This window comes from Delphinus delphis, chromosome X, assembly GCF_949987515.2.
Source record: "Delphinus delphis chromosome X, mDelDel1.2, whole genome shotgun sequence".
Taxonomy (NCBI): Eukaryota; Metazoa; Chordata; class Mammalia; order Artiodactyla; family Delphinidae; genus Delphinus; species Delphinus delphis.
This window is the reverse complement of record NC_082704.1, coordinates 85315651-85327864: the sequence shown is the minus strand read 5'-3', so window position 1 is coordinate 85327864 and position 12214 is coordinate 85315651. Positions and strand designations below refer to the sequence as shown.

General features: G+C 51.1%; 1 protein-coding gene across 1 annotated transcript; it reads left to right on the top strand.

Moving 5' to 3' along the window:
* Positions 1–661: 661 nt before the first annotated feature.
* WAS (WASP actin nucleation promoting factor) lies at positions 662–7437 on the top strand. Its single transcript, XM_060002970.1, has 12 exons — positions 662–823; positions 1194–1334; positions 2307–2393; positions 2496–2598; positions 2711–2752; positions 2846–2899; positions 3559–3733; positions 4732–4774; positions 4978–5131; positions 5341–5747; positions 5989–6103; positions 7142–7437. Exons 1-12 carry the CDS (start codon positions 692–694, stop codon positions 7195–7197), a joined length of 1509 nt encoding a protein of 502 aa, XP_059858953.1. The 5' UTR covers positions 662–691; the 3' UTR covers positions 7198–7437.
* The last annotated feature ends 4777 nt before the right edge of the window (positions 7438–12214 follow it).

Sequence of the window (12214 nt, the reverse complement as noted above, 5' to 3'; positions counted from 1 at the left end):
GGGGGAAAGACAAGTCTCCAAATATCACATACTTTCAAAAGTTCAAAGGCAACAGCAACTAAACAAAATGTTGTTTAGGCATTTATATATGCTATAAAATCCATTTCTTACAAAAAGGGGATGATAAGCAGCAAGTAATTTGGGAGCTGCAGGGAGGCAGGGGTAGGGATGGGGAAGATGAGCTGGGTGCGAGCAAGTTGTTGGGGTCTCAGGAGAGGGGTGGGATCCCAGGCGCTCGCTGTGTAATTAAAGGAAAAGCTTTAGCACAGCAACCCTTCAGCGCTAGGGGCCTTGGACCTCGGGCCCAGACTAACTAGATGCTTTGGGGAGGAAGGAGGCCGCCCAGCCCATGACTGCTCCCCGCCACACTGCAAAAATGCTGCAGTGGCCTAGCTCTTGCTGCCAGCCAACCAGGGGGAGGAGGGCCCGAGCTAGTTAGAGGGAGATGGGCCCCAGACAGTAAGAAAAAAGGAGGAGGACATGAGCTGGTCCAAAACATGGGTCTAACCAGTCAAATGGAGGAGGGCCCCAGTCTAAGGGAGGAGGAGGAGGCCAGGCCCACTGAGGGGCCCCTGGAGGACTTGTTTCCCTTGTGGTTTTTTGCACTTCCTGTTCCCCTGCTCGCTGCGAAAGTTCCTCTTCTTACCCTGCACTCAGAGCCTAGCCGGAGAGGACAAGGGCAGGAGGCACCATGAGTGGGGGCCCTTCGGGAGGCAGGCCTGGGGGCCGTGGAGGACCCGGGGTTCAGCAGAACATACCCTCCACCCTCCTCCAGGACCATGAGAACCAGCGACTCTTTGAGATGCTCGGACGGAAATGCTGGGTGAGCTGGGGATCTCCTGGCCCTCCCTGTCTCCCTTTCCTCTTCTTCCTCTCCTCCTCCTCTTCCGCCTCTTCATCTTCCCCATCCTCCCCCTCTCCTCCTTTCCCCTCCTTCCTCTCTCCTCATCTTCCCCATCCTCCTCTCTTTCTCTTTCTTCCCCTCCTCCTCTTCCTCTCCATCATCTCTCCTAGAATCCACTTACCCCCATTCACCAATCCCAGGAAGATCTTGATGTCCATTCAGTTTCCCTCTGGCTGCAGCTCTTCCTTCAGAGCCATGACAGCCATGGGCAAGGAAGGACCAGGTCTGGTTCCCAGACCCTCTGGCTGCCCCTGACCAGATTCCACTGAGTCCTGCTCTCCCCTCCCAGACGCTGGCCACCGCGGTTGTTCAGCTGTACCTGGCGCTGCCCCGTGGAGCCGAGCACTGGACCAAGGAACATTGTGGGGCTGTGTGCTTCGTGAAGGATAACCCCCAGAAGTCTTACTTCATTCGCCTTTACGGCCTTCAGGTGACCCCCGCCCCCCACTGGACAGACAACCCAGTTTTCAACCGACAAACCCAGAGCTGTGTCCATAGCCCTGAGCCCTCAGGCAGATCAATGAACCCCTGAGCCCCAGAACCAAAGACTTCATCCAAATGTCAACCTCTGGTTTGTCTTTCTAAGTCCGCGATGACTGACCCCAGAGTCTTCATGTCAAGATCTATAACCCCCAATATTAGTATACCTCCTAAGTCTGATCTGTTCCACAAACTCCAAAAAAATGAGTACTGTATTTTTACCTGAACCTCCAATCTGTTCGAAACTCAACATTTTGGGTCTCAGAAATCGCCCATCAAAACTCCTGAACTCCAGAATTCTGCCTAGCTCCTAAGTCATAAATCTGTTCCACAAATCCTCAACCTAAACTCTCTAAGCATAAACCCCAAATTCATCCTTCTAAACCATAAAGGTAGATCCAGTAGGACCACATCAAGATCCCAGGGCCATAAAATATTGACCAAACCCCTAAGCCATAACTCTGCTCCACAAACCTCAAATTGCACATACGTTGGCTAAACCCGCCTCCAGAAAAACCTCCCAAGTCTATATGTCTGAACCTCAAATCTCAACCCCAACTCCTAATCCTGGAGCCCTACCTGCCCAAATGAAGGCCCCCATAAAAGGGGGGATTTGGGATGATTCTACGAATGGGCTCAGTTTCCTAGGACTAGAGTCCAAAATCCTCAAATTCAAGCCCCCAAGTTCCACATCTAGGGCCCTGGACCCCAAATCCAAATCTCTCACTGAAGTGTCTGATTCCCATACTGTACCCCAACCCTCCACATCTGACACCTAGACCCCCAACTCTCCGATGCAGAGCTGGAAATCTCCAAATCAGATCCCTGGGCCCCAAGTTTGTATACCATGTTCCCTGTCCAGAAAACAGAGGCCTGCCACCCAGGGCACGCCTCAGTGCCAGTGTGTTCCCCACTTCTCCAGGCTGGCCGGCTGCTCTGGGAACAGGAGCTGTACTCACAGCTGGTCTACTCCACTCCCACCCCCTTTTTCCACACCTTCGCTGGAGATGTAAGTGACCACCTAACCCCTGGGCCTCAGTTGGGGTGCAGGGAGGAGACGGGAAATGTGGGGTGGGCCTGGAAGGCCACTGACCCCCCCACGCACGTGCAGGACTGCCAAGCGGGGCTGAACTTCGCAGACGAGGGTGAGGCCCAGGCCTTCCGGACCCTGGTGCAGGAGAAGATACAAAAACGAAATCAGAGGCAAAGCGGAGGTGAGGAGGCCTTGGGGGAGGAAAAGAGGTTGAGCAGAAGTGAGCGCAAGAGTAGGGAGCTGGAAAAGCCCCTCTCATGGTTCTGGTTCCCAGTCCACCTGTCTCTCCACAGACAGGCGCCAGCTCCCCCCTCCACCAGTGCCAGCCAATGAAGGTGAGTCCTCTAGTGCAAGGAAGAGTAAGAAGGGGCTAGCCCAGGAGCCTGTGGCAGGGTTGCGATAGCTCTCTACCCATTCCGTCTTCCCAGAGAGAAGAGGAGGGCTCCCACCCCTGCCCCCACACCCAGGTGGAGACCAAGGGGGTGAGTGCTATTCTTCCCTGTGTCTCTACATGGGCAGGTGGTGGGGGGGTGAATGGATACACAGGTGGGGAGTGGGTGGATGGATGAGTAGGTGGGTGGGTGCAGCGATAAGTGGGTGAATGTGTGGGTGGATGGATTGGTGGTGGAAAGATGGTTGAACGGGGGCATGAATTGATGGAAGGATGAAAATATAGATAGATGTATAAGTGGGTGTAGAGATGTATAGGTGAGTGGGTATGTGGATAAATGGATGAATACATGGATGGATGATTGAATAAATTAATTAATGAATGAGTGATTGAATGAATTCGGTAGTGAATAAATGAATAAGTGACATAACATTTCAATCGGTGAAGAAAGTAACTATTGAATGAGTGAACAAATAACTTCACAAATTAGTCGATGAGCCAGTGAATAAATGAGTCAGTACTTAAGTGATAAGCATGAGTAAATAAATTAATTAATTAATCAATGAATGTATGGATGGTTTGTGGCTCCCACCCAGCCGCTTCTCCATAAACCCTATCTGGACCCCTCATCCACTCCCTCCATGACCATCAAACACACAGATTCCCTCAACCATCTTCCTGTCTCTTGCTCCTATGCTCTGGTTGGTAGGTAAATGGGTCAGTGGCCCAGTCACCCATTTTTCCCCACAGGCCCAGCAGCTGGCTCACTGTCCCTGGGGCTGGTGACAGTGGACATCCAGAACCCAGACATCACGAATTCACGATACCGTGGGCTCCCTGCACCTGGGCCTAGTCCAGGTGATAAGAAACGCTCAGGGAAGAAAAAGATCAGCAAGGCTGATATTGGTGCACCCAGTGGATTCAAGTGAGAATCTCTCCCCAGTGGGCCCACAGATCCTGGGGGTGGGGGAGCAGATGAGCAGGTGGACAGGAGGATAGTTGAGTGGATGGAAGGATGGGAAAATGGATGGGTGGGTGGGGGAGTAGGTAGATGAGTGGATGGGTAGGTGGGTGGGTTCAAAGCCGGGGACTAGGGAGAGGCACCAAAGGCACCAAGGTTCCCAACTTTTACAGAGGCAGTCACTCTCCGGGCCATGCAACTACAATTCATGACTCAGAGAGTGAATGCCTCCTGAAATTTTGCTCCTCACTCACCTCAAGCTAGTCCCACCCTAGTCCCACCCTGGGTGGGCTGGTGGGTGAGTGGATCGGTGGGTAGATGGATAATTGGATGAATGAATGAATGGGTGGATTGGAGAATGAATGGATGGGGAAATGGGAAATGGGTAGGTAGATGGATGGGTGAGTGGATGAGTATGTGGTCTGATAGGTATATAGGCTGATTTGTTCACAGACAAGGTGGATGGGGATGGATAGGTGGTCAGATATATGGATGAATGGACAGTTCAATGGGTAAATGGACAGAAGTGTGTGGTTGAATGGGTAGTCAAGTGAGTGAATGGATGGAAAGATGGGCACATGGGTAGATGGATGGGTGGATGGACAAGTGTGGGTTAGGACAGATTGGTGGACAAATGGGTAAATAGATGTGTGTGGACAGATGAGTGGGGAGACAAATGTGTATAGATCAATGGTCCGACAGGTGAATGTGAATGGCTACGTGGGCAAATAGATGGGTGGATGGATGGTGGAAAGAGGGCTGGGCGGACAGATGGGTACCACAAACTATGGACCCCTTCTAGTTCCATAACTACTGCTCTCACTCCTTCATTCACTTAAGACTCATACGTTAATTCTGGCCCCTCAGAGTCCCTCTGGGCAGGAGAGGGCAAGAGGGCTTCACTAGGAAGAGAGGGAAGGAAGGGCCGTGGGGCTTCACTGGGATCTCCTCACCTCCCCCAGACATGTCAGCCACGTGGGGTGGGACCCCCAGAATGGATTTGACGTGAGTAACTCCAAAGTCCCCTGGACCCCACTCAACTCCCACCTACCTTTCCATAGTCCACTGCTCCAGACCTACTCCCCAGACCCCACCCTTCCCACACCCCTCTTAGATCCCTCTCTGAGGTGGACCCCATGATAATCTGTGCCCCTTCCCTCCCCACCTTATTCTCACACCCCTGCCCCGGCCTTTTACCTCCTGGGCAGGTGAACAATCTGGACCCAGATCTGCGGAGCCTGTTCTCCAGGGCTGGAATCAGTGAGGCCCAGCTCACTGACGCGGAGACCTCCAAATTTATCTATGACTTCATTGAGAACCAGGGTGGGCTGGAGGCTGTGCGGAAGGAGATGAGGCGCCAGGGTGAGCCCCCCTCTTTCTGGACACCCCCTTCTTCTCCAACCCTGGTAGCTGATCTCTAAGAGATACATTGCAGGCACTCAGTCCTCATGGAAACCCCTATACCGCTCAAATTGGGAGTTGGTCGGTTAGGATACCCATTTTACAAATGAGCAAAACTGAGGCTCTAAAGAAAACTATAATAATAGCTCTGTGTTATCTTTCCCCCTCAGAGCCGCTTCCACCACCCCCACCGCCATCCCGAGGAGGGAACCAGCCCCCCCGGCCCCCAGCTGTGGGGAGTAACAAGGGTCGCTCTGGCCCACTACCCCCTGTACCTTCGGGAGGTGCTCCTCCCCCGCCAACTCCCCGGGGACCCCCACCACCGGGCCGAGGGGGCCCTCCGCCACCACCCCCTCCAGCCACTGGACGCTCTGTACCACCGCCCCCTCCCCCCCCTGGAGCTGGGGGGCCGCCCCTGCCTCCACCACCACCACCACCACCGCCACCACCCAGCTCTGGGGTCGGACCGATCGCTCCCCCACCCCCTCCTCCTCTGGGGCTTGTGGGGGGCCTGGCCCCTGGTGGGGGTCGGGGGGCGCTTTTGGATCAAATCCGGCAGGGAATTCAGCTGAACAAGGTGAGGGCCGGCGTGATGGAGGATTGGGGGACTGGGACTCTGGGGTGTGCTGCACAAGTCAGGATATTAGGGGGCCAGGGCCGAGACTGATGGGGGTCCCAGGATTTGGGGGTTGAGTGATAGGGTTGGGAGGTTGGTGGGGAGACTGGAGTGTGTGGGAGGAGAAAGGATGATGAGGGGCGGGGAGAAGCGCTTCTCTCACAGGCCCTGAGCCTTGTGTGCTGGACCCTGCTTGCTGCAGACCCCTGGGGCCCCAGAGAGCTCAGCGCTGCAACCGCCACCTCAGAGCTCCGAGGGGCTGGTGGGGGCCCTGATGCACGTGATGCAGAAGAGAAGCAGAGCCATCCACTCCTCGGGTAAGAGCTCCCCCTCCCCTGCGAGCCTGCCATTCGGAGCCCATCCTGCCAGGACCCCGACCCTGGTTCCCAGCTAGTGTCAGCCTAAAAACACCCCTAACAGCCACCATCAATAGTAACATTAGCCCATATGTTGATGAGAGCATGAACATGAATCTTTTATCAGTCTCTTTTTCTACAACGTTAACTGTCATTATGTAACAGTAATATGATTAACTCTATCTTTGACAATAGTATTAACATTAATCCCATATGTTCAATAGTATTAACATTAGCCGCTATGTGATGATAATATTATAAGGAGCCCCCATCTTTGACCATCATATTGACTCTAACTCCATGTGTCAACAGAGTAACCTTAACACATTATGTGATAATATAACTAACCCAATCTTTTACAATAATGTTGACATTAATCCCTTAATGTGTCAACAATATTGTCATTATATGACAATTATATGAGGATAATATTAACCTCAACCTATTATGTGACAATAATATAATTAACTCCAACTTTGACAATAATACTAACATCAACCCCAGGGTCTGTTCACAAGATAAACATGAATCCATTACATGACAATATCATAACGAACCTCATCTTTTGACCATGACATCATCATTAACCCCATTCCGTGTCAACAATGTTAACCTTAACCCATTATGAAACCATAATATTGTAATTTCCTCCACCTTGGCTAATATTTAAATCCACCCCATTAAGTGATAAGTCTGTTAAAATCAACCCTTTGTATGACAATAATATCCCAACTAACCACACATTTTTGACAATAATATTAACCTCAACTCCAACTAGAACCCAGACCCCAGCTATAGTCCCTACCTTGCCCCTAAATCTCCCTCCTCTGAGGGGGTCCCTTCTTCATCCAACACACAGGCCCCAGATCTAATTTCCAAGCATGAGATCTCAGTCCCCCAGGGTCCTGAGCCCCAACCTCCCAGGTCCTAGTAACCCCCCTCCCTAGGGCTTTTGAACCCTCCTGCCCATCCTGAGTTCTACTCTCTCTCTCCCTCTAGACGAAGGGGAGGACCAGGCTGGCGATGACGATGAGGATGATGAATGGGACGACTGAGTCACCAACCCCCCACTGTTCTGTGCTCACTCCCTTGGCAGCCCTGCTCGCCACCCTCCACTTCCAGGCCCCTAAGCCCTGTTTCTTCTCCACCCACCCCTTCAATGCTGTTATCTCTGACTGCCCCCCCAATACTCACCCTAGCAATAGTAGGGGACCTTTTTATACAAACTTTCTCAGTTCTCCTCACTCAAGGATTTTTAAACAAAAATAAAATAACTGTCTTTTTGTTTCTTTAAATCTTACTTCCTTTATATTCCAAATGTGGGAATTTGGGGTCCTTTTTCCCCAAAGTCCCTTTTATTCCCATTTCATTTATTTAACCTTATAGGTATACATTCATTTATTCCCTCGGTCATTTAGCCTGTACTTCTTTGTTTCCTTCTGCCCTTTTTTCTTTCCACAGATATTTATTACCAGGAACTACTTTAGGGGCTAGGGATAAGGCAGTGGGGAAAAAACAACAAAAATTCTTGGTCTTGTGAGGTCAACATTCTAGGGCAGAAGACACACAAGAAACAAGGAATTAAATCGAAACAAAAGATAGTTATAGGACTTCCCTGGTGGCGCAGTGGTTAAGAATCCGCCGGCCAATGCAGGGGACACGGGTTCGAGCCCTGGTCCGGGAAGATCCTACATGCCGCGGAGCAACTAAACCCGTGCTCCACAACTATTGGGCCTGCACTCTAGAGCCCACGAGCCACAACTACTGAGCCCGCGTGCCACAACTACTGAAGCCCGCGCACCTAGAGCTCGTGCTCGTCAACAAGAGAAGCCACCGCAATGAGAAGTCTGTGCATGGCAACGAAGAGTAGCCCCCACTCGCCCCAACAAGAGAAAGCCTGCGTGCAGCAACAAAGACCCAACACAGCCAAAAAATAAAATTAATTAATTTTTTAAAAAGATAGTCATAGATCATGATAAGTGCTATGATGTGCTGAGGGGAAGTGACATTAAGATGGAATGTTCAAGGAAAGCCACTTGGAGGAGGTGACCGTTATTCTGGATCTAAAGAGAGAGGAATCAACCATGTGAATATTTGAGGAGAAGGGCATTCCAGGCAGAGGAAACAGCCAGTGCAAAGACCCTGAGGTGGGAAAAAGCTTGGTGTGAGGCTGAGTGTGGTGAATGTGTGAGAGAGTTATTTGTTCAATCACTTACTTATTTTTTTTTAAAAGTTCAATCAACATAATATTAGATCAAGAGAGTACTCGATGGTCAGACTTCCCCATTCTCCATGCACACAACTCACACACTACGATCCTGATGGGCAGGATCTCCCTCTCAATTTTAAAATTTGGTTCTGCCCAGTTCCCAGTGCAAACCAAGTCCTGGCCAATGGCAATGGAAGAAGCAAAAACTTAATAATCAGATAGATCTGCTCTAGAACCCGGGCAAGATGCCTCACCTCTGAGCCTCAGTTTCCTCATCTATACAATGGAGGCAACAATATGTAACCTTTTCCAACTGGGATCCCACTGGGTCACCCTCGTCCTCTAGAACTTTCTCTCCAGGAAAAAAAAAAGCACAACTCAAAACTGTCCGTGGTGTTTAAAGCTGTTTCCAAAGGAGTAATTAGAAACTCTTGTACATCAAAGCCTAGAATAGAGGTGGCTACTCCTTCCCATTTCTGAAACCTGGTGGATTCAAGATCTCAGATTTCCTACCTTTAGAGGAAGAAGAAAGCGGGGAGGAAGATAAAGGTGAGGAGGAATTCAAAGAGGGCAGACTTCTTCCATCTGCAAGACTAGTGGAAGAATTTCTGAACCATCCAAGGGCAGCTTGAGGGTTTAGGGGAGGGCAGAGGTGTGGGGAGTGGAGCTGGCTTTGCCCCTTAAGAATTCTCCCACAGCCGTGGAAGCTGGAGAAGGGGGGAGCCTCAGGTTCCCTTTAATTCTTTCATTACTCTTCATCCCCTACTCCACTACCCACCCAACCCTGGTCGGTTCCCGTGGCGAGCACTGAGTCTAGGAAGGGCCTATCATATCACTTCTCCCCCACCTCCCCTCGCCAAACCCAGAGTTCTGTAACCCCTTGGGCAGGCTTTGTCCTGGAAAAGACCTTACATCACACAACCTCTGAAGCCCCAGGAGCACAGGCTAGAGCAAGCACAGACCTGTGGTAAAAGAGTTGACTGTGGGTGAGTTGCTTGACCTCCCTGGGACTCAGTTTCCTCAGTCTTTAAAATGAAGATAAAAATTAAAGTAGATGGTGTCTGCAAGGTTCCTGCCTCCTTGTAGGCATCTATAAGCATCAGATGCTGCTACTGCTGTTGTTACTATTGTTATTACTGGGTGTCCCTGATCTTGAGTCACCATTGATTACAAAATGCATCGTTATTCTATGTATCGCTAAGAAAGACAAAAAAGTACTGCCAATTAAATTATGCCCCATCAGCGCTTGTAAGACACAGCCTGATTCCAGAGATGTTAAAAAATTAAATGCTTCTGGAGCCCTGGCTGGTGATGTTGTTCCTTAACCTGCATTCTGGCTCCACATGTATGTTCACTTGTGAAACTCATGACATGGGTCACCCATGGTCTATGAGCTTTCTGTATGTGTGGTACAGTCCATGTGAGGTTTACATTAAAAGCAGGTCAAACTTGTGCAGCTTGGAATGGATAAAACCTTGTATTGGCCTCACACTGGGAGATGCAGTATACACAGCTAGGCACTAAATTAATTCTGAATGAACAGACGAGTGGCTGGGAGTAGGACACAGTAATAACAGGGTAGCCTCTTACTTTGAGGTCTCTTGAAAAGGTGCTAGTCCAGAAAGATTCATTTTCTTTTGTTTTATAAATTTGTTTATTGTATTTATTTTATTTTTGACTGGGTTGGGTCTTCGTTGCTGTGCGCGGGCTTTCTCTAGTTGCGGCGAGCAGGGGCTACTCTCTTCATTGCGGTGCACAGGCTTCTCATTGCAGTGGCTTCTCTTGTTGCGGAGCACAGGCTCTAGGCACGTGGGCTTCAGTAGTTGTGGCACGTGGGCTCAGTAGTTGTGGCTCGCGGGCTCCAGAGTGCAGGCTCAGTAGTTGTGGGGCACAGGTTTAGTTGCTCCACGGCATGTGGGATCTTCCCGGACCAGGGCTCGAACCTGTGTCCTCTGCACTGGCAGGCGGATTCTTAACCACTGCGCCACCAGGGAAGCCCCAGAAAGATTCATTTTCTAGATGAGTAGGAGATGCCCACCCAAGGTCATTCATCCGAGGTTTTACAGATGCAGAAACTGCCTAAGGTCACATACTTTAGTAAATGGTGGAGCTGGGATTGAACCCAGGTACTTGGGCTCTAGAATCCAAGCCTTTACCCACTACACTGTACTGTTTGGGGAAGACCAAGGGATGCTTCCCAATACCCATAAACCTCTACATTTTCCCCTAGATTCAGGCAGAAAGAGGTCATGCCTTAAACCACTTTCGTGGGTTGGACAAGCCTCCTGGACTCCTGGGATTGGGAGGGTCCTGCCTGCCGGGGGAGACTGGGGGCATGTGAGGACCAGCATCGGACTCTGTTCTAGAAGGAATAAGGGAGGGAAGGGGAATCTATGGTGGGACTTCACTGTTAACTGTTCCACTCACGGCAAGCAGGGACTAATGGAACCTCAGCCTGACCAGCCATTTATCCAACCGGTGCACAGGTGGACTGGCAGGCACAGAATAACCGTTTGGTTAACTGTATAACCGTTTGGTTGACTACATAACTCATGGACTGACAGGGAGAGGGGCAATTTGAGGAAATGACAGTGCAGTTTTCTGACACTGTGAGCTACTGAAAATCGAACTGAATTACAGCCCGCCTGGGACAGGCTGGGGCTGGTGACCTGATGGTGCAAAAGATGGGCAGCCTCCTGAGGGACTTACAGGCTGGCTGACTGATGATCCACGCTGCTGCTGCCTGCCTCGGTGGCAGGATGTTGCAAATGGCTGACTTGTTAGGAATCACACCCAGCCCGAGGGGCTGTCTGGATGTTACACTGTCTGGCGATGTGTAAAGGAGATCTACCCTGAGGGAATTTCAGGCTGACTGATGGACAGATCTGTGGCCGCCTGATAGGCAACTGTATCTGGTGACTGACTGTCTATCCTGACCAAATCACAGCATGCTTGACAGACTGTGTGGCCAGTCGGATGCTGAGAATGGCTACCTGGCTGACTGATATGAGGGGCAGACTGAACGAGTCACAGACCAGCTGACCCACTGAAAGATGAGTATAGCTGCCTGACCCCATGGCTGTCCATGGATAGAATCACAGCCGCCCCAAGAGGGCCCCGGGGTCAGAGGCTGCTGACTGACCGACCAATGGGGGGCATGCCTTGCCTGAGAAATGACAGATTGTTGACGACTGACAGGTTGCCTGGAGGCTTTAGCTGCTGTGACTACGTGCTCTGAGGGAATAAAGTGCCTGATCATGGTGTGAATGAGGAGGAACCTGGGGGAATTACAGAGTGACCAACTGACAGTGGAGAGCGTGACTGCCAGGGCTACATTAGATGCTGACAATGACAGCCTGTCCTGACATAATCACAGCCAGCCCGAGGACCCGGCTGTGGCTTCCTGGGCGGTGGTGAGATGATTCTCCCCAGAGGATTCGGAGCTACTCCCAGAGCCAGGGTAGATAGAGAGCCCGGCTGCTGGACCGACTGTCGGTGCTATGAAGGGACAGTCTAAGGGAATGACAGGCTGGCTGACGAGCAGTGAGTAGCGTAGCTGTTGTCAGAGCCGTGTGTCTGCCTTGAGGGCCTCGCAGCTGGCCCGAGGGCACGAATGGATGCTGCTATTGACAGACTGACAGCGTGAATGGGGGGCGGAGGTCTGATGAGACAGTGGTCGTGGTGATTGTCTGATTTGAGTCGGGTGACTGACTGAGCAAGCTGTATGTGGAGGTAATCCACCTGGGGAGTCACGGCCTGCTTGGGGTTAAAATGTGGTGACGGACTGACGGCGGTAATTGGGGGTCTGACAGGACGGAGAATCCCCCAGTGCAGCTGGCTGACAACGTGATTGGCTGACAGCG